The sequence below is a fragment of the Musa acuminata genome, chromosome BXJ2-10 (genome assembly GCF_036884655.1).
Source record: "Musa acuminata AAA Group cultivar baxijiao chromosome BXJ2-10, Cavendish_Baxijiao_AAA, whole genome shotgun sequence".
NCBI lineage: Eukaryota > Viridiplantae > Streptophyta > Magnoliopsida > Zingiberales > Musaceae > Musa > Musa acuminata.
Window position 1 is genome coordinate 19,916,437 of NC_088347.1, and position 19,337 is coordinate 19,935,773.

At 43.6% G+C, this 19,337-nt stretch overlaps 3 protein-coding genes across 3 annotated transcripts; 1 reads left to right on the forward strand and 2 right to left on the reverse strand.

Moving 5' to 3' along the window:
• Positions 1 to 4,300: 4,300 nt before the first annotated feature.
• LOC135625947 (receptor protein kinase TMK1-like) lies at positions 4,301 to 7,913 on the reverse strand. The gene is made up of 3 exons (XM_065131102.1): positions 7,543 to 7,913; positions 5,129 to 7,466; positions 4,301 to 5,049 (listed from the first exon to the last, which is right to left on the reverse strand). Exons 2-3 carry the CDS (start codon positions 7,404 to 7,406, stop codon positions 4,532 to 4,534), a joined length of 2,796 nt encoding a protein of 931 aa, XP_064987174.1. The 5' UTR covers positions 7,407 to 7,466; positions 7,543 to 7,913; the 3' UTR covers positions 4,301 to 4,531.
• Positions 7,914 to 10,089: 2,176 nt separating this feature from the next.
• LOC135624286 (protein MKS1-like) lies at positions 10,090 to 11,036 on the forward strand. Its single transcript, XM_065127732.1, has 2 exons — positions 10,090 to 10,518; positions 10,624 to 11,036. Exons 1-2 carry the CDS (start codon positions 10,107 to 10,109, stop codon positions 10,794 to 10,796), a joined length of 585 nt encoding a protein of 194 aa, XP_064983804.1. The 5' UTR covers positions 10,090 to 10,106; the 3' UTR covers positions 10,797 to 11,036.
• Positions 11,037 to 13,762: 2,726 nt separating this feature from the next.
• On the reverse strand, positions 13,763 to 16,785 carry LOC103999990 (putative pentatricopeptide repeat-containing protein At3g15130). Its single transcript, XM_009421915.3, has one exon. The coding sequence runs from the start codon at positions 16,447 to 16,449 to the stop codon at positions 14,392 to 14,394; it is 2,058 nt and encodes a 685-aa protein (XP_009420190.2). The 5' UTR covers positions 16,450 to 16,785; the 3' UTR covers positions 13,763 to 14,391.
• Positions 16,786 to 19,337: the final 2,552 nt, after the last annotated feature.

Below are 19,337 nucleotides of genomic sequence, written 5' to 3' on the forward strand. Positions count from 1 at the left end.
TTGGACGCACGCCCTCCTTCTAGCGCCAATCTGTTACGGTAAGTAACTTTTTTAGCCGTGGCCTCGGGGCCGACGCGGCTTGGTTCGGGGGTCCAGATGTCGGGGATCTCGGGCGCAGCTCCTCGGGGTCTCCCGACGGCCTGGCACCGTGGTTCGGGTCGGGTGGTTCGGTTCGGGAGGTCAGGTCGGCGGTTCGGGTCGGGAGACAGCTCCGCCGCAGCTTCAGGAAGAGGCAACACCGTCTCGCACCTGCACACAGGTCGGGCCGGGAGCTCGGCCCGACCCCTCCGACGATCAAGTTAGAGAAAGATGTGGAGGAGGCAGAACAAGAGCCTTTGTGTGTCTTGCGTCTGAATGAGTCTCCCTTTTTTTGCTTAGGACTCAGGGGTATTTATAGAGGAGGTTTGATGTTACCTGACGTGCCCGCTTGCAGGGGCAGGACAATACCTCACGTGGCGTCTGACATGGCCACTGGGGTCGCGTGGAGAACCGGGCTGCCGCAGGGTATGGGCGAGCCTCGGTCGGTGTGCTCCCGCGCCTCGGTCAAGCGCGCGGAGCTACAGCTGAGGTGGTCGGCTGAGGGCTGGTGACGTCGGCGCACGTCGAGTCGACGTAAATGCTTGCCTCCTCGGGCAGTGTGTCCACCTGGCATGCTGACATGGCGCGCTGCCATTTTTGCCCTTATCAAGTGCCATATTTGAAGAATATGAATAGATGTTATGAATGTCATATTATGATGAGATATCAAAAGCAGCATTCATATGAATAGGTGCTATGAATGTCATATCATGTTAAGATATCAAGAACTTGAATCGCAATTTTACATGTTGATATCTTACCATTTGATGATAGCAAACTTGCATGATGATAACAATAGATATTATGTTTTTCATGCAATGAGTTAAACTTATATTACAAACACTTGATTGTGATACTTCTCCTTTTTGTTGATGACAAAGGGGGAGAAGTATGTTGATGACATGACATGTTATGCATAAGTTTATGATGATATGTTGCTTGGATTTTTGAATCCAAGAGTTTCTATCAATATGACATATTGATAAGGGGAGTTTGTTTAAACTCTGGGAGTTAAGGTTAACTCCGATTATGATGACATGTTGCTTAGATTTTTGAATCTAAGAGTTTCTATCAATATGACATATTGATAGGGGGAGTTTGTTTAAACTTTGGGAGTTAAGGTTAACTCCGTCATCAGGTGGTTGTCATCATCAAAAAGGGGGAGATTGTTGAATCTCGTATTTTGATGATGAAACCACTTGATGTATGTTTGTGATTTAATCTGCGTTTTAAGTGACGCAGGATACTTCGATCAGGATGAGACAATTAAAGCAAGAAAATCATGTTGGGTCGGAGGAACATGTTAGAAGATTGGACGTCGGGTCGGTGGATCGGTCGACATATCGACAGAAGGCTTCGGGCCGTGGACTCAGGCATCGGGCCAAGAAGAGCAGGTATTGTGCCAAGGATATCGGAGTTGCAGAGTCAACTGGTCGATTGGGCATTAGGCCGCAGGAGAGGACGATGCGCCGAAGAATCGGACGAAGCGTCGAGAGACCAATGACATGCCGGACAACTTGGTTAATTACTTCGGATTAATTGTCTCGATCAAAGTTTTTGTTTTACATGTGCAGGATTAACTACGATGAAAGTAAGATATGTAGCTGGAGTTGCGTTGGAGTCAAGACTATGATCACGTTGGGAGTTCGAGAGTTCGACGGAAGTTCGGACGGTCGTCGGAGGTTTTGCAGGAACAAATCCGAGAAGTCTAAAAGCTTTCTAAAGAAGCTCGTCGGAACTCGCCAAGATCAAATCGTGAAGTCTAGGAGCTTGCCGGGAGTCCGCAAAATGGTTTCCGAGAGTTTATCGGAAGACTGCCGGAAGTTCACCGTAAGCTCACCGGAAGAAGTCTTGACTTGCGGACTTTGTAATAGCTTAAGAAATGTCTTTAAATTCATAGTTAGCACGTTAATTAGGGTTAGGATCAGGTGTTAATCTTATAACCCGGTTAGGGGCCAATTGGGCCCAAATTCGGACTGGTTTGGGCCAAGTTTGGAGCCCAACCAGTGATCTGAAATAGTGCCAAGAGGTGCAACCGCCCAGGCCAGGAGGTAGCACCGCCTGGGCTAAGTCTCCCAGCGAGGCTGGGCGGTGCAACTGCCCCAACCAGGAGGTGGCACCGCTTGGGCTCAGTCTCCAAGCGAGACTGGGCGGTGCAACCTCTCCTGACAGGAGGTGGCACCGCTTGAGCTCAGTCTTCGAGCTCTGCCAAGCGGTGCAACCGCCCCAGTCAGGAGGTGCAACTGCCTGAGCTCGGTCTTCGAGCTCTGGCAGAGAGGTGCAACCGCCCCTGACAGAGGTGGCACCGCCTAGAGGCTCAGTCTTCGAGCTCGCGGTGCAACCGCTCCAGTCAGGAGGTGCAACCGCCTGATCCCGGAATTCCGGGAATTAACAGTTTTGAGCTCCAAATTTGAATTGGGTTGGGGCCTATAAATACCCCACCCATTCAGCACTGAGAGAGTAAGAACTTACCCGAAATCTTGATATTTTTTAGTGATTTTTAGAGCTCAAAATTATTGTAAAGGCCAAAAGTTCTCGTTCCTCTTTTCTTCCAAGTTCTGAGTTGTAAAGAGAGGAGAGGAATTTCTGTAAGGGTTGTCTCCTAACCCGTCAAAAGGAGTGAAACTATAAAAGGATGGTTGGCCTTCGCCTATTGAAGGAAGGCCTCTAGTTGATGTCGGTGACCTTGTCGGTGGAGGAAGCCAAAAGTGGAGTAGGTCAAGATACCGAACCACTCTAAATCTCGGTTTGCATTTACTTTGAGGATTTTATCTTTACTGCAAACCTCCTTAATAGCTTATTGCCCTCTGCGCTTTTAACGAACGAGTTTCTAAGTTCAGAGCTTTCCGAATCTGCGTTTAGACGTAAATCAGCTTTTTCGTACGATCATCATATTTCAGTTTACGTTTACGTTTAGACTTCAATCATAACTGCAAACTGCCTTCTGCGCATATATAAAACATATCTCAAAGTTCAGTATCTTCAGAATCGGCATTTAGACGTAAACTGGTTTTATCGTTCGAACGTCGCTTTTCAGTTTGCGCTGGCATTCTGATTTCCATCATAAACTGCAAACTGCCTTCATAGATCTATTTTAACGTCATCTCGCTTAATCTTAAGTTAAAGTAATCTTATAATCGGCTTTTACATCGAAATCATTTTTATCGAACGAACGCAGCTTTCGAAGTTTTAATCGTCGAAAGATTTCCACTGCACTAATTCACCCCCTCCCTCTTAGTGCTCTTGATCCTAACAATTTTGACCTATAAGAAATTAAATTTTTTTTGCTAAGTATAATAAATTATAATTTCGGTGACTCTATTTTTCTGTCTCTATTTTATCTCTCTAAAAAGAATCTTCTCCCTAGTCATAAAAAAAGTTTAAATTAATATTCTAATAATTTTAAATGTCTTTATGTCCATTGCTTTCTTCATGTTTCATGAATCATATGCAAGTTTTTTCTTTATCCCAACGAAATATATTTTTTTTCATTTGAAGCCTATGCACCGTGGCCTTCTAACATTTAATAACTTGAAGGGATTGGGTGATGCAAACACAAGTGTAATAATGACCCCATCTCATCGTAGGTTTTTGCAATCATTGAAAGTCTCTCGGAATTGACTTTTTGTTTTAATTCACACCGCGTTGACTTTTTTTGTTGAAACTATTTTACCTGATTTTAATTAATATATTTATTTTGAAAAATAGAAAATCTTGCCATGAGATTAGATGATTGGATCATTGGTCAAACCAGTGGGTCATTGTTATGATAACTTACCATATGTTGTTTAATTAAAAATATTTTAAACTATTTTTAAAATTATGTATAGTAAATATATATATATATATATATATATATATATATATATATAACAATATCAATTAAACATTGATATTAATTGCACTAAACTTGATTGGTTTTAATTTATTCCTCACAAGAACCTTAGTTCCTTGTTTGACATCAATAATCTCTTAAATAAATAATTTAAAATATTTAAGTAATATTTTATTATATAATAAATAATTACAATATTTTATTATATATTTTTCAACACATCCGATCTAATAATTAAATCGGACAGATTAATGATCTAATTCTCAATTTTCTGATTCAGTAAACATGATTGTAAGTGTTTGTTTGGCACATCATTCTAACATATGAGTTTGTGTGGACAAGTCAGAGAAAATTTTGTGATTCTTCAATTGCAATTAACTTGGAAAACAATACTCTCTTGAGGGTTTGTAGCCTATATATATATATATATATATCATGAAAAGATGAGGAAAAGCAAGGATTGTTCTCAAAGCAAATGTAAGAAAGCAGAATCCAAAAGAGCTCTCTCTACAGAGATTAAACAAATGGGACTATAAAGAGATCACTGAGCTGACTTCCGTCTTCGAAGCAATATCAGAAGCAGAGATCCAAGAAAGCAACATGGCATCATTTCGTCGCTCACCGGCCGTCTGCGGAGGTGAAGGACTCGGCGAACCCCGACGGCCTCGCCGGGATGCTGATCTTGCTGCAGTCAACGCTCAAAGAAACGACGCCCGAAGCAGCGCCGTCCGCCGCCTGCCACCCCTGCACCATCTGGAGAAGCGGCTGGTCGAGGTCGATCCCCAGGTAGTCATCCGGCTCGTCCCCATCGACGGGGCTCCATTTCTCCACCAGCGGCGCCAGCACGTTCACCGCGTGCCCCATGTCCGGCCGCTGGTGTGGGTCCCGAGCGGTGCAGTGCCCCGCCAGCTCCGCCATGACGCAGATGCTCTCCAGGGTCTCCTCCGTCACCGCAAGCGACGGGTCCACGATGCTCTCGAGCTTCTCTCTCGTGTTCTTCATCTTGCCGAACCAGAAGGCCAAGTAGCGGCTCTCGTCCGGGCGGTCCTCGTCCAGTGCCTTTAAACCGGTCAGTAGCTCCATCAACACCACCCCGAAGCTGAAGACGTCGACCTTCGTCGTTACCTTCCCTGTCACTGATTCAACCATCGATTGCTGAGTTGGTAACCTGCAAAGATAAAAGATGGAGAAACATTGCAGAAGACAGACACTTACCAGCATATTCTGGAGCCAAATACCCAAAAGTGCCGGCGAGTCTGGTGGCCACAGAGTTCTTCCCGTCGGGGGCAAGCTTGGCGAGTCCGAAATCTGAAACCTTGGCTCGGTAGTCGTCGCCGAGAAGTATGTTTGCTGACTTAAGATCCCTGTGGATGAAGCACTCCTTAGCAAAGTTATGGAGGTACTCGATTCCTCTGGCGACATCCAGTGCAATGTTAAGCCGCTTCTTCCACGACAATGGCTCCAGTCCCAGCTGCTTCCAGTGGAAGAGATGCTTGCTCAGAGCCCCCTGAGGCATGTACTCGTACACCAGCAACCTCTCGTTGTCCTCCACGGAGTAACCCAGGATGGACACCAGGTGGCGGTGGCGAACCTTGGACAGCACGGCGATCTCTGCTTGGAACTCGCCCAAGGCCTCGTTGCCTACCCTTGCCGACTCCGTTCTCTTCACCGCTATCGTCGTCCCATCGTGCAACTCGCCCTTGTAGACCACGCCGAACCCTCCCCGGCCAAGCACGTTCTCCGGGGCGAAGTTTCCCGTGGCGGCTCGAAGAACCTGGATCGATATCACCATGTTCCCTGCCTCGATCACGTGCGTCTCCCCTGTGCTGCTGCTGTTCATGCTGCGGAGCTCACTTGCGGATGCGCTGATGTTGCCATTGCTGGCGATCGCGATCTTGACGAAGTTGTCTCGGTCAGCGGAAGAGTCTCTGGGTTGAATGACAATTCCAGTCGGCGCCTTCGTCTTCCGCTTCTTCCGCCAGAGAAGAAACAGAACGGCCAGGAGGACGATTATGACGACAACAGCAATTGGAACGATAACAAGCAGAGTTTTTGAGCTGGAAGAGGAAGAGGAAGCACCAGAAGAGGCAGGTGATTTCGGTGGGGCATCGCCACCGGGAGGAGTAGAGGTACCCAACATCTTATTCCCATCCAGAACGACTGTCACGCCAGCGGGGAATTGAGGAACGGGAGGTGAGAGGTTGTTCGAAGACAGATCCAACGATCTCAATGATTTCAACCTCGTCAGGCTGGAAGGAATCGTGCCATTGAGATTGTTGCCTCCCAACGCTATCTTAACGAGTGAATCCAATTCTCCAAGCGACGGGCTGAGCGTACCATTCAAATGGAAGTTTGGCAGATTGATGATGGCAATCTTGCCGCTGGCACAGGACACTCCCAACCACGAGCCGGTGCAAGAATCGTTCCCAGACCAAGACCTCGCGAGCCTCATAGGGTAGCCGACGCCGTCGAGGAAACCCAGGAGAGCCGCAACGTCCGGCGGGCAGGCAACTCCCGGTGTAGGATGACAGAACGGGTTGTTAGCGTACGTGAAATCGCTGAAGCTCACCTTGGGGATCGGTCCCATGAACGCGTTGTTGTCGAGGTGCAACGACTGGAGCTGCGGCAAACTCGTCAGGTTGGCAGGGACGAGTCCGACGAGCTGGTTGTTGTTGAGCCACAGCCGGTTCAAGGAGGTCAAGGCGGAAATGGAGCTCGGGATGGTCCCCGAGAACTGGTTCCCGTGAAGCCAAGCATCAGTCAGGAAGGTCATGGAGGCAACAACGCCGAGGGAGCCCGACAACCCCGGCGCCTGCTGGCTGTTCAGCCACAGGATCTGCAACGGCAAGCCGGAATAACTAGCCGGAATCTCACCGGTGAGGCGGTTGTAGGACAGCTTGAGGACGAGCAAGGAACGCATGTTCCCGATGAAATCCGGTAGCGGACCGGCGAGGTTACAGTTCGACAGGGACAGGTTCGTCAGCTGAGCAGAGTTCGCCAAGTCGGCCGGCACCATCCACCCGGTGCTTCGATTCAGAGGGATCCTGTCGAGAGCGAGAACCTGCAAGCTATCGAGTCCGACGAAGAAGTCGAGGGGGATCGTGTCGAACTGGTTGTTGTCGAGGTAGGCGTACTGCAAACTGGCCAACCCCTTGAAAGACGGCAGGGTTCCGGTGAAGTTGTTCCCTTGGAGGCCGATGTTGGCGAGCATGGAGAGCTTGTTGAAGTCCGGAGGGAGCGTGCCGACGAGTCCCAGGTTTTTGGCTTGGATCTGGGTGACGCGAGAGCCGGAGCAGAAGACGTAGGGCCACCGCGGAGGCCCGCAGGGGTCTTCGTTGTCGTCGGGCCATTTGAGGAGCTCCGCGTTGGTCATCCCCTTCCGGAACTCATCAAGAATCTTGTAGTCACCAGGGTCTGTGTCGCCGAAGGCGACCGAGACGAAGCCAAGCAGGAGACATAAAGATTGGATTTTGATCAAAATTCTCAGCGCCATTCCGAGTTCAGCGCGAATGGCGAGTCAAGAACTCCATCAAATCATCTCAGAGAAGAGAAACTGAGAAGAAGATTGCACTCACGGTCAGTAATCTTTACCGATATGAAGTAGATTACAATAAGAAAACAGCACTCACAAGAAAGATCCTCCAAATCAGAGATTGGCATCCCCTAACGGACAGGTGCAGGCGCTATCTAAACCCCCATGAGAACACAAATTTGGGAGTAAAAAAAAGATTTTTATTGCCGATCCAGTTGGTTTCAGGGCCGCCTTTGCATCAAAATCTGATTTTTACGCAAGGTTTGGAACAGTGAACCACCAAATCCCTCCAGGAACAAAGAATTAGGCGATGGAAATAGAAAACTTGAGGGCAATGGGAAATGCTACAGTGAAGCATGAAAAGCTGGCAAAAGGTGGTGAAGGGAGATGTTTCTGCTTTTGGTTAATCTTGATTTGTAAGCCATTCAATTTTGCAATCAATGCAGGTATTCTTTTCCTTCTATGATTGCAAGAACCAACAAACGAGATTTTACATTTCCAAAGGAATTCTTAGTTGGCAATTGACTGTTCTCCTCTCTCTCTCTCTCTCTCTCTCTCTCTCTCTCTCTCTCACCACTGTCATCCAAATGAGGACACAATAATAACAAGGGTTAGTTCACCAAAGAGTCAGAGGTGTTGAAGGTCATGCACAATATGAGGTTTGGGAGAGTGAAGATGCAGATGATTTGGGACATGAACACCTCATAGAGTCCAATCCTTTTTTGGGTAACCTGCTCTTTTCTTGGATCTGAAGCAACCGATGCAGCAGAGCTCCAGTCTGTGAGTCTTGCCATTTAAAGAGAACACAAATGGAGAAGTAAATTTGATGTTATCAAGCTCTGATAGTCTTCGTTTCAGAACTCTCAATTCATTTCTCAGGATGATATCATGCTGCTGTTACAATGCACCAATCATTCAAAGAATAGTATGATTAATCTGTGATCATTTTTATGAAGCAAATGAGGTGAAGAAAGGAAGACTTGTACCAGAAGAGCTTCTTCAACCTACTGCTTGGCTTCCCAGGGAAAGAACGCTGGTGGTTGGGCGTCAACCACCAGCCTAAAGCGAGCAAGGCGGAGCCCATCGTGGCATTTACCTCTCCTATGTGGCGTGGGACCCTTCTGAGTCAGACAACTAAGCCAGCACCGCTCCTGGGCCAGATCCGGCCGGTTTCTGGGTCGACGCGGACCCGATGGGTTGGCTTGACGCGGTTTGGTCTGGTTTTGGCTTGGCCCAGAGTTGACTCCAAATAGATTCCCTTTTTTGTGTCATGGTGTTGGATTTTAATCGGGCATAGTGTTCTCGTGGGCAAATTCCAGAGAAAAAGCCTATGTTTTTTTGGGCTTTTTCCGGGAAGTGCCTTACATTTTGCTTAATATTCATAATATATCACGTCATTTATTATTATTATTATTATTATTATTATTGTCGTATGGATCGATCACCGATCCAATAATAATGTTTCAAGCAATACCAAAAAATATTATAATGCAATAAAAAGCAATGTAAAACATTATAATATAGTGTTCTTATTATAGTGTTTTCAGTAATATTTATTAAATACTATAATATAGAATAAAATATTATACTGTAATATTTTTATATTATATTATAATATATTTTTAGTATTACTGAGTATACTATAATATTATAGTGTAAAAATCATGTAACCGATTCACCCTATCAACCGGTTCATAAGAAATGAGAGGAAAAACAAGAAAAAAGGGATTAGTGGTTGGTTGTGAAATCAATGATATTTTAGATATTAAAAAATATTGTTAGATAATTTTAGAAATAGGGGACACTTATCGGGGAATATATATATATATATATATATATATATATATATATATATATATATATATAATATGAAGAATTCACCCTTTTATCTTCTTACATTTTTTATTATAATATTTTTACATTACATTATAATAGTTTTTAGTATTATTGAATATATTATAAAATTATAATATAAAAAACATATAATTGGATTGATTCACCCTATGAACCTGTGCTAAAAAATGACAGAAAAAGTGAGAAAAAAGGGATAAGTGATTGGTTGTTAAATCAATGATATTTTAGATACTAAAAAAATATTATTAGAGAATTTCAGAAATAGGGGGACACTTATCGGGAAAAAAAATTAAAAAGATATTTTTTTCTGAAGAATTCACCCTTTTATCTTCCCATATTTTTGGGTAGACATACCTTAATTTATGGGAAAAAGAAAGTGTCAAATACACCACAAATATCAAAATTATTGGTGAAAGAAGTAAAGGCGTTGACGAAGTACAACCTCGGTACCGGACGAAGTCTTGGATACTATTGACTTCATCCACGCCCTCTCTTTTCCCTTGTTTCGAACAGCAAACGCCAAGGAGATCCACTGCGCTGAGTGCACGTCTTGGGATACGTTGGCTATGCTGCTACGATGACTCTTCGGTCTGCCACGAATTGGACAGCGAATCCCACTTAAAAGTTGGACTTGGCAAAATTCCCAAGTGGGCGGCTCAGCATGCTGTCTGCTGCCGATGGAATAACACCTCATCAGACTGCCGTCCTCCGTGGACGAGTTCAACGTTCTTTTCTGGTTTTGATTGCCTTCGTTGTGATGCGATGGTGCACTCCATTACTTCATTGACTTCTGTGCCCATATATTTCATGTGGACTCTTCTTCTTCTGCATTGGCTTCGCTTACTTCGCATCATGGGTTGCTCTGATCTCGCCATGGACGGTGGACAGGCGTCGAGGAGAGAGCTCCTCGGCCCCCGGCCGGCTCCTCTCAGGATCCGGAAGGACTCCTACAAGTTAAAGAAACCTCCGGTGGCGCCGCCTCAGCACCGGCCGCCGATCATAATCTACGCCATCTCGCCCAAGGTCATCCACACCACCCCTGACGACTTCATGTCGGTGGTGCAACGCCTCACCGGCGCCGCAGCTGCCTCCTCCTCTTCGTCTTCTGCTGACGCTCCTTTAGCCACCGGGGAAGTGTTCTCCCCAGCTGCTCGTTTTGCCGTGTTCGAGAAGCCAGCGCAAGGCGCCATATCGGCTGATCTGCTAGGAACCGGTGGTGGTACGTCGACGTTGGATCGGCCGTCCGCTTCGTTTCATGGCATATTGTCCCCCGTCCCTTCTTCCCTGCCATGGATATCTCCCAACTTGTTTGCATCCTCCACAGGCCAGACTCAGATTAGCTTCGTCAACGAACTCAGCCCAGCCATTCATGGTGGCAGGAGCTTTCCGGAGATGATCAACTGCTTCATGCCGAGTCCCAGCAACTTCCTATCCGGTGGAATGGTACCTTCTCCTGCAGCTTTCTGGGATCTCTTCAACCAATACCAAGATCCTTAGCTACTCATGAAGCTGTCAACAAAGTGATGTCATGGAGAACTACAAGCACGAAAGACATCACAATAAGCTAAATCTTCTCGTGACATTGTTACAAGTAGTGTTGGGTTTGCACTATACAGTAGTGTTCTTGTCCACCTTTAATAGATTAGATGAAGCTCACTGTGAAACCAGCACTGAATTGGGCCATCAACATCAGCTATCTTGCTGACTAAATGATGCACAAGATTGTTCTTCGCTCCATCTATATCTCTCGTTCTTATTCTTTTCCACATGCTTGTTTCTCAGTTCTTGATTTCTCAGTTGCACTAATTCTGAAGCTGCTGCCCATGAGATGCAAGAAAGCATATATCCTCAGCTTTTTGTGAATGCTTGTGGTGTAGTTCTGCTCCGGTGGAAATGTTTTCTTCATTTTTATTAGGCTTAATCAATACATGAACATGGGTTCTTATCTCCAAATTTGCTTTGCCCTACACTTAATACAATGCTGAGTCATCCTATGGTTGACTTTTCCGGCAAACTTTATCCTGAGGCTTGTCATACCAGCAAGATCAACTCATCATAATCATGTGATGCAATCAGATGTTGATATGCAGGTTAGGATGCAGAAGGTTGTATTAATCAAGTGATTACTTTTCTATTTTATTAAGCCCTTTGATATTGATGATTTCTGATAAGTATAGGCAACCTTTCAGCACTGTGCTCTTCCAAGCTATCCAATACAAGATCTTATCATCAAGTGTAATAGATGTGAATGAAAGAAGCATGGAATTGAGTACAAGTTATTTTAATTAAAGCTTAATCACATCATAGGTATAGGCTAACTTTATACTATTTTATGACATAATTATGTTAGGATCAAGAGCACTAAGAAGAGGGGGGGGAGGGGTGAATTAGTGCAGCAGAAAACTTTCGACGATTAAAACTATGTTCGTACGTTGAAATCCGATTCCGATGTAAAAGTTGTTTCGTGCAGATAATAACTTTGAAAGCTTACGGAAACGTATTTGAAGTAAAGTAAGGAAGACAGTTTGCAGTTAAGATAGAAATCAGAATCTAAGCGCAAACTGAAATATGATGTTCGTACGATAAAACTGATTTCTGTCTTAACGCTGATTCGGAAAATACTTAACTAAGAAACACGTTCGTAAATGAACAGAAGATAGTAAGCTACCGAGGAGGTTTGCAGTAAAGATAAGATGCTCAAAGTAAATGCAAACCGAGATTTAGAGTGGTTCGGTCATTCTTGACCTACATATACTTTTGGCTTCCTCCACCAACGAGGTCACCGACATCCACTAGAGGCCTTCCTTCAATAGGCGAAGGTCAACCACCCTTTTACAGTTTCACTCCTTTTGACGGGCTTAGGAGACAACCCTTACAAACTTTTCTCTCCTCTCTTGAAAGATCAAAACTTGGAAGAAAAGAGGGAGGAGAACTTCTAGACTTTACAACACTTTTGAGCTCTAAAATCACATAGTAAGATCAAGCTTTCGGTGCCCTTTCATGCAGGAAAGGGTGGGGTATTTATAGGCCCCAAACCAGTTTGAATTCCGAGCTCAAAACTATCATCTCCCGGAATTCCGGGGTCTAGCGGTTGCACCGCTTGACAGAGCTCGGAGAGTGAGCCTTTGGGTAGTGCCACCGCTTGTCAAGGGCGGTTGCACCGCTTGGCAGAGCTCGGAGACTGAGCCTCTGGGCGGTGCCACCGCCTGACAGGGGCGGTTGCATCGTCTAGTCTCGCTCGGAGACTGAGCTTAGGCAGTGCCACCGCTTGACTGGGGCGATTGCACCGCTTGGCAGAGCTCGGAGATCGAGCTCAGGCGGTTCCACCGCCTGTCAAGGGCGGTTGCATCGCCCAGTCTTGCTCGGAGACTGAGCCTCTAGGCGGTGCCATCGTCAACCCAGGCGGTGCCACCGTCGACCCAAGCAGTGCCACCGCTGGCCAAGAAATCTGGGTCCGATTGGGCTGATCAATTCGGCCTAATTGCCCTAAGATTAAGTTAATGGGATCACCTCCCATTTCTAACTTAATCATAGTGCTAACTACGATATTTCTTAAGACATTTATTGCAACTTGCTCCGGTGCGTCAATCACTTCTTCCGGCGAGCTTCCAGCGAACTTCCGTCGATCATCCGATGAACCCTCGGTGATGCTCCTACGGACTTCCGGCAAACTCCTAGACTTGCAACGATCCACTTGGCGAGTTCTGACGAACTTCTTTGGCAAGCTCCTGGACTTCTCGGATTTGTTCCCGCAGAACCTCCGATGACCGTCCGTACTTCCGTCGAACTCTTGAACTCCCAACGTGATCATAGTCTTGACTCCGGCATAACTCCTGCTGTATGTTTTTCTTTCATCGTAGTTAATCCTGCATACTTATCTCAACATATGGATTAGATAACAAATGACAATTGACTTCATTATCAAAATCTGAGATTCAACAAATTATACATATTATTTTTCTACCTTTATACTATTTCTGTATTATACATATTTTTCATACTATCTTCTTACATCATTATTTCTTTATGCATTCGTAATATTCTCTATAAGAAGGAAATAATTTAAGGTGGAACTTTGGGATTTCCGATTGATTCGGGTTCCTTGAGGTGAAATTTTACCAAGAGCACATGACAACAATTTACTGAAAATACACATGAAATTTTACTATTTGGTTTACTGACATTGTTAATTGTGTGGATTCTTATAATAACAGAGAATATGAAAGAAAAGAAAAAAATGATCTTTTTTTAGTGGAAAAAAAATTGTCTTGCTGGTGTTTCAGTCCAGTTATAAAGTTGAACTTTCTCTAACATAGTTGAAATAATAGCCTTGCAAATCCAATGATTTTATGAATTGGATATAATGATGATACATGGAAAGCAGCTGAATGATTAAGATTCAGATTCAAGTTGCAAGGCTTATGTAAGAGCCAAGTTTCATCCCAAAGATTACCTTAACAAGCTTGATGATAAATTTTTCTCCATTCCAAGTTCAACATAGTCCATTCACACTGCAACAACAACAAGCCAATGCAACTATCAGGTTCCAGAGTCCACTGACCTTTTAGTAAGATGATAAGTTGGTTTAATCTTGTTTGACAGCATTGTTAAACATCCTTGCAAGAAATTATGTCTCTAGAAAACCATACAGTAGGTTCCTGCAAACACATATATAGCCTCTCTGGACATTTAAGTTGATGTTTTTGGTTTCTCATCTCTTCCAGTAATCTTGTTTATATTTGCCGCAAATTAGAAGTCCCATCATCATACATCATCAGAGACAAAGTAGCCATTTCATTGACTTTTTATATGAGTAACAAGTTCCCATCTTTTCAAGATTTATCTCTCTTATGTTCTAGCAGTCAGATGCAAGCTTCTCCCAAGTCTCATCATTTTTCTTTCCACATAAAGGCAGACCTTGTTTCATACATGCAATTCTTCAGATATCATAGGACCATCACATGGATCGCGAGAACAGTATGAGTATCAACTTGAATTTCCTTGTTCATCTAAAGAAGGAAAACTATAATCTCTTTTTCTGAATGCTAATTTCAGTGACTAGCCACGTCTCTGTGATTCAACTGGCACAATATCACCAGTAATCCCCACAGGAACAAACACCATCTTCAAATCTGTGGAACCTGTTTGCATCTCTCACCACCAAAGCTCTCCCAGTCACCCTTGACAACCCCTTAATAAACTCGTGACAATCACCGCATACTCTGAGGTTCTTGTACACCCTGATCACCTCATCTGTCTTCTCCAAGCCTTTATGAACCAGCCACAGGCCAATGGCCAATCTCTCACTGTGCACCCTCAAGCTTTCTTCTTTTGTCTCATCCTCCACATCATGCAACGCAAGGCTAACTCTACAAGTATAACCCAGCTCTTCCTTCATCTGCCTCTCCACCTTTCTGAGGACCACATGTATTTCATTGCTAAGTGGGTGAGAATCATCACCACCATAAAAGAAATGAACCTCCTTATCAATCTCCACCCAACTGCAACCTCCCTGTTTCTTCAGCCCTTTTCTTTTCATCATCTTCCTTAGCCTCTCACACTTTTTCCAATCACCTGCCTCTGCAAAAATATTAGATATCATCACGTAATTTACAGGATTACCACTATCCATTTGAAGTAAAATTTCTCCGACTTCATTGCCCATTTTGAGGTTTCTATGAACCCTACAAGCACTTAAAAGTGTCTGCCAAATGCCAACACTGGCCTCAACTGGCATGCTCTCAATAAGGATCTTGGCTTCCTGCAACTGGCCAGCACGACCAAGTAGATCAACCATGCAAGCATAGTGCTCTACATTTGGTTTAATATGGCACTCACTCATCAACCTAGAGAAGTAGTCGTGGCATTCTTCCACAAGTCCAGCATGACTACATGCCGATAGCAGAGCTAAGTAAGTCACTTCATCAGGCTCAATCCCTTTTACTTGCATCTCTTCAAACAAGTGGATCGCAACATGGCCATGCCCATGCTTTCCATAGCCATTTATCATTGCAGTCCAAGATACCACATTCTTAGTTTCCATCTCTCTGAAATGCCTTTCTGCTTCTTCTGTCAGCCCACATTTGAGGTACATATCAATGAGAGAGTTTGCTACAGATACATCTGATCCTGATGGATGTTTCAGTGTGTAGGAATGAACTTGCCTTCCCTGCTCAATTAAAGCGAAATCAGCAAAAACACCAATTATGCTGGACAGTATGTGACCATCAATGCGCATGCCAGAGCTCCAAAACTGATGAAACAAATCCATGGCTTCTTTCACAAGACCATCTTGAGCATACCCAACAATTAAAGTTGTCCATAATATTACATTCTTCTGGAAGGTCCTATCAAAGACTTTCCTTGCTTCATGTAAATTTCTGCATTTGGCATAGAGATCGATGAGAGCACCTGAAAGAATTGCATTGTTTGAATTAGAAATGCCTGATGTAATTAATGAAGCATGGATTTGAGTTCCTTCCTGAAGCAATCCAAGACAAGTGCAAGCTTTTAGTAAGCTTGCAAAGGTATATTCATCAGGCGTTACCCCTTGTTCTTGCATCTCTCGAAACAAAAGGAACGCATTACTGCCATGGATTCCATGGGAGTAACCTGCAATCATTGTGTTCCAGGTAACAAGATTCTTTAGTGGAAATCTATCAAAGATTTGCTTGGCATCAGTGATTTTTCCACCTTTAGAATACATAAAAATGGTTGAATTGGCCACCACTGGGTGCTGCTCAAATCCAGCTTTAACACAGACTCCGTGAATCTGAATCCCAATTTCGGCAATCCCTCGCAAACCACAAGCTTTCAAACTTGTCGACAGCGTGAACTCATTCGGCCTCACACCAAAAAACACCATATCGCTGAACAATCTTAGGCACTCCTCGGCATCATCCTGTTGCAGAAACCCAACCATAAGCGCGGTCCAAGACACCACATTTCTCTTAGACATTCCATCGAACACCGCACTGCCCAAATCCATCCGACCACATTTCCCATACATGTCTACTAAATAATTGTTCAGAACCAGATCGGAAACGAAGCCCATCTTAATCGCGGCCCCATGGAGCTGAATCCCCCCTTTCAAAGTCGAACCTTTGGAACAGACACCGAGGAGATTGGTAATCCTCAGCAGGTTCATCATGGATGAAAAGGAAGTTCCAACTCCGGCTGCGGGACGACTGAAGAATCAAATCATGCCAACACCGAGAAGCTGCGCCGAGTTGTTGCTCAAAATCCATGCTCACATTCCGGTTCCTCCCCACCCACAAAGCTGCTTCCTTCCAGACCAAATCATGACCTACGCAATGCCACCAGAGGAGCAGAACATGCTGCTTTAGTACTCAACCACCAACGACATGTGTCGAAAGCGTTCGATCAACAATTCTTTCGAGGATGTAATTTTGCCCACACGATAAATCTAGGTCGGACACGAGTTCTGTAAACCTTGCACGTAACGCGTTTGATGAAATGTGGCAATAAATGGACAGTTAAAATGAGAAAGTGTACAGTAAGCGATGGACAACAAGATTCTATCGAAGCCTAATATTTGTTATAGCAGCAAGAAAAATTTTAATCTCTCATCACAACTAGAATGGTTCAAAATATTATAAAATTAAATAGGGAGCAAAATAAATGAGAATGTTTCAACTAAACGAATAGAAAAAAAAAACTGTAGAAGAATCGAAATGACATTCGAGCACCAATAATGTAAATGAATTAGAAAAAAATTGTTGGAGAAATTAGCCCACAAGTCCTGTACCCGGTGAGCAGTTGTTTGTGGATCGAAACATGACTCTGATACTATAATGTCATGGATTTAGTTGGAATTGTCTTCGCGCCGAAACCCGGTAAGTAGTTGTTTGTGGATTTGTAATTGTTCGTTCTACATTCTAAAGTTTTTTTCCTTTTTTCCTTCTATTATCTAATGCATATAAGGTGCTCGTTGAATTGTTTATAAAGCTTCCCTCTTCGCGAGACATCAGGACTTGTCCATCGCTCATTTTTTGAACTAATCAACTCTATCTTTTACAGGCCCTTCGGGACCTGAGTGAGGTTGTTTGCGGATGCATATTGCGGGTGCTTCGCGACTTAGGCAACTCAAGCTAAGTTTACGTCTTGGGCACCAGAGTGCCTCACGACTTAGACAATTTCAACTAAGTCAATGACGTTGGAACATAGGCTTAAAAGGTTTTAAAAAAAATTATATTGAGACTTCTTAATTGGTTAGTGTATTATTACGGAAGTGGTTGGTCTTACGTTTCAGTTCGTTTCATGTATGAGCATCATGTACAACATTTGATATAATAATTTTCTTTTTATTTTTTACCAGTATTTTATTTCAATTATGAATCATCACATCTTAACATAAAACTTAACCAATTACATGAACACCACACAAGCACATAGGTTTACTATGGTTTTGAAACTGACGACTTCAGCTCTTTAAAATTAAGAATTGAAATCGATAGTTCCGACGATTCCAATTCATACAGTCAATTTTATCACTATTTTTAATTTAAAATTTTAAAATATAAAAAATATAAATTTATTTTTAAAATTATAAAAAGTAATTTAAGATTACGGAACACACGAATTGAATCAGAGTCGAAATTGTCGATTTCAGTTTTTCAAACCTAGGAATTAGAATCGAATCGTCTAGAGTCAGTCTCAATTTGATTCTAATTTTGGCTCGATTTGAAGCCCACATGATCACAATGGGTGATCAACCAGAGAAGAACACCACCCGATAAAAATATAAGGGCTTAGTAATGATAGTTTTAATATTTTTATTTTTTTGAAAAAATTCTAATAATAACAATGCAATGGTCTTTATCAATAGTATCCAAGTCTCACACATTTTGAATTATAACTAGCATGCCGATAACATTTATGTTATCATCCGATAACAATGTAATGTTATTTTCATTGTATTATTATTTTCATTTTATGATATGATATATGATGTTTATATTTCATGAATACGATAAATGATATGCTCGTGTTTTTGATTCATAAAATTGAAGTATATATTTTTCAAAATATATCATTTTCAGTGTTCTACAAAATATTAGTTGAGCATGCATAAGTATTAATGTTTATATTTGTATAGTACAACAAGCCAGTGTGCTAGTGGACTTTAATATGAGATTAAGTTATCTTAATATTTAGGATAGAGAAGGAGAGAAAGAAGAGAAGGGGAAGAAGGAGAGAAGATAGAGAGAGGGCTGATCCGATTGAGGAGAAGGGTGATAGAAGATCATGATAAGTAGCTGATCTGATTGAGGATTCCCTATTTTCTTATATCTTCAATGATCTAAGGATTAATCACATATTTGAGTAGATATCTAATTGAGCGATTTGAGTGATTGATTGAGAAAAATCTCTCTCGAAAATCTGTATAAATATCAATCACCTCAATGAATAATAGACATCATTTTCGTAACTTATTTCTCAATTTTCTTGCTTTGAACGAGCCTCCTCACTGTCCGATGACAGCAATCTCTTCTTTCTCCGGTATTGGTTTTTCTCCCTTCCTCGGCTATCCCTTCGGTCGACAGCAATTTCTCTTTCGATCGGCCTGTCGTCACTATAGCAACAACGACCCCCCTCTGCACTGAGTGCTCGCCTCGTTACCATCGTCGATCTACAGCAACAGCGTCCACCCATCGATCTGTGCTCACAGCCGCTATTGATCTGATCGGCGGACTTCAAACCGACAAACCTAAAGCCGGGCGGTGAACATCGGTAGATTCAAGAACCAGGTCGGATCACGAACTATCGGCGCTCCTGCCCGACGTACACCGCCCGCCCTGAGCCGTCCTCTTTGCCGCGGAACCGAAGATGGACAGAGGCATTTTCCCGAAGGATCTGATCGTCCTTCTTCATCCGCTACGTTGGTTTCACCGCGGCTCTCCACCATTGCTTGCATCCGCCTGCAACATCACCGCCGACAGCGCTCTCACTAGCATCGCCCACACCGCTCGCTGCAGTCCGCCGCAGTGCTCACTGCGATCCTCATCACACACGCCG

Coding starts and splice junctions, on each gene's coding strand:
- LOC135625947 (XM_065131102.1), bottom strand. CDS start 7,406: ATGGCGCTGAGAATTTTGATCAAAATCCAATCTTTATGTCTCCTGCTT. Junction 5,050..5,128: donor TTTGGCTCCAGAATATGCTG/GTAAGTGTCTGT, acceptor TGGTTGAATCAG/TGACAGGGAAGGTAACGACG.
- LOC135624286 (XM_065127732.1), top strand. CDS start 10,107: ATGTGGACTCTTCTTCTTCTGCATTGGCTTCGCTTACTTCGCATCATG. Junction 10,519..10,623: donor TCTGCTAGGAACCGGTGGTG/GTACGTCGACGT, acceptor CATCCTCCACAG/GCCAGACTCAGATTAGCTTC.
- LOC103999990 (XM_009421915.3), bottom strand. CDS start 16,449: ATGATGAACCTGCTGAGGATTACCAATCTCCTCGGTGTCTGTTCCAAA.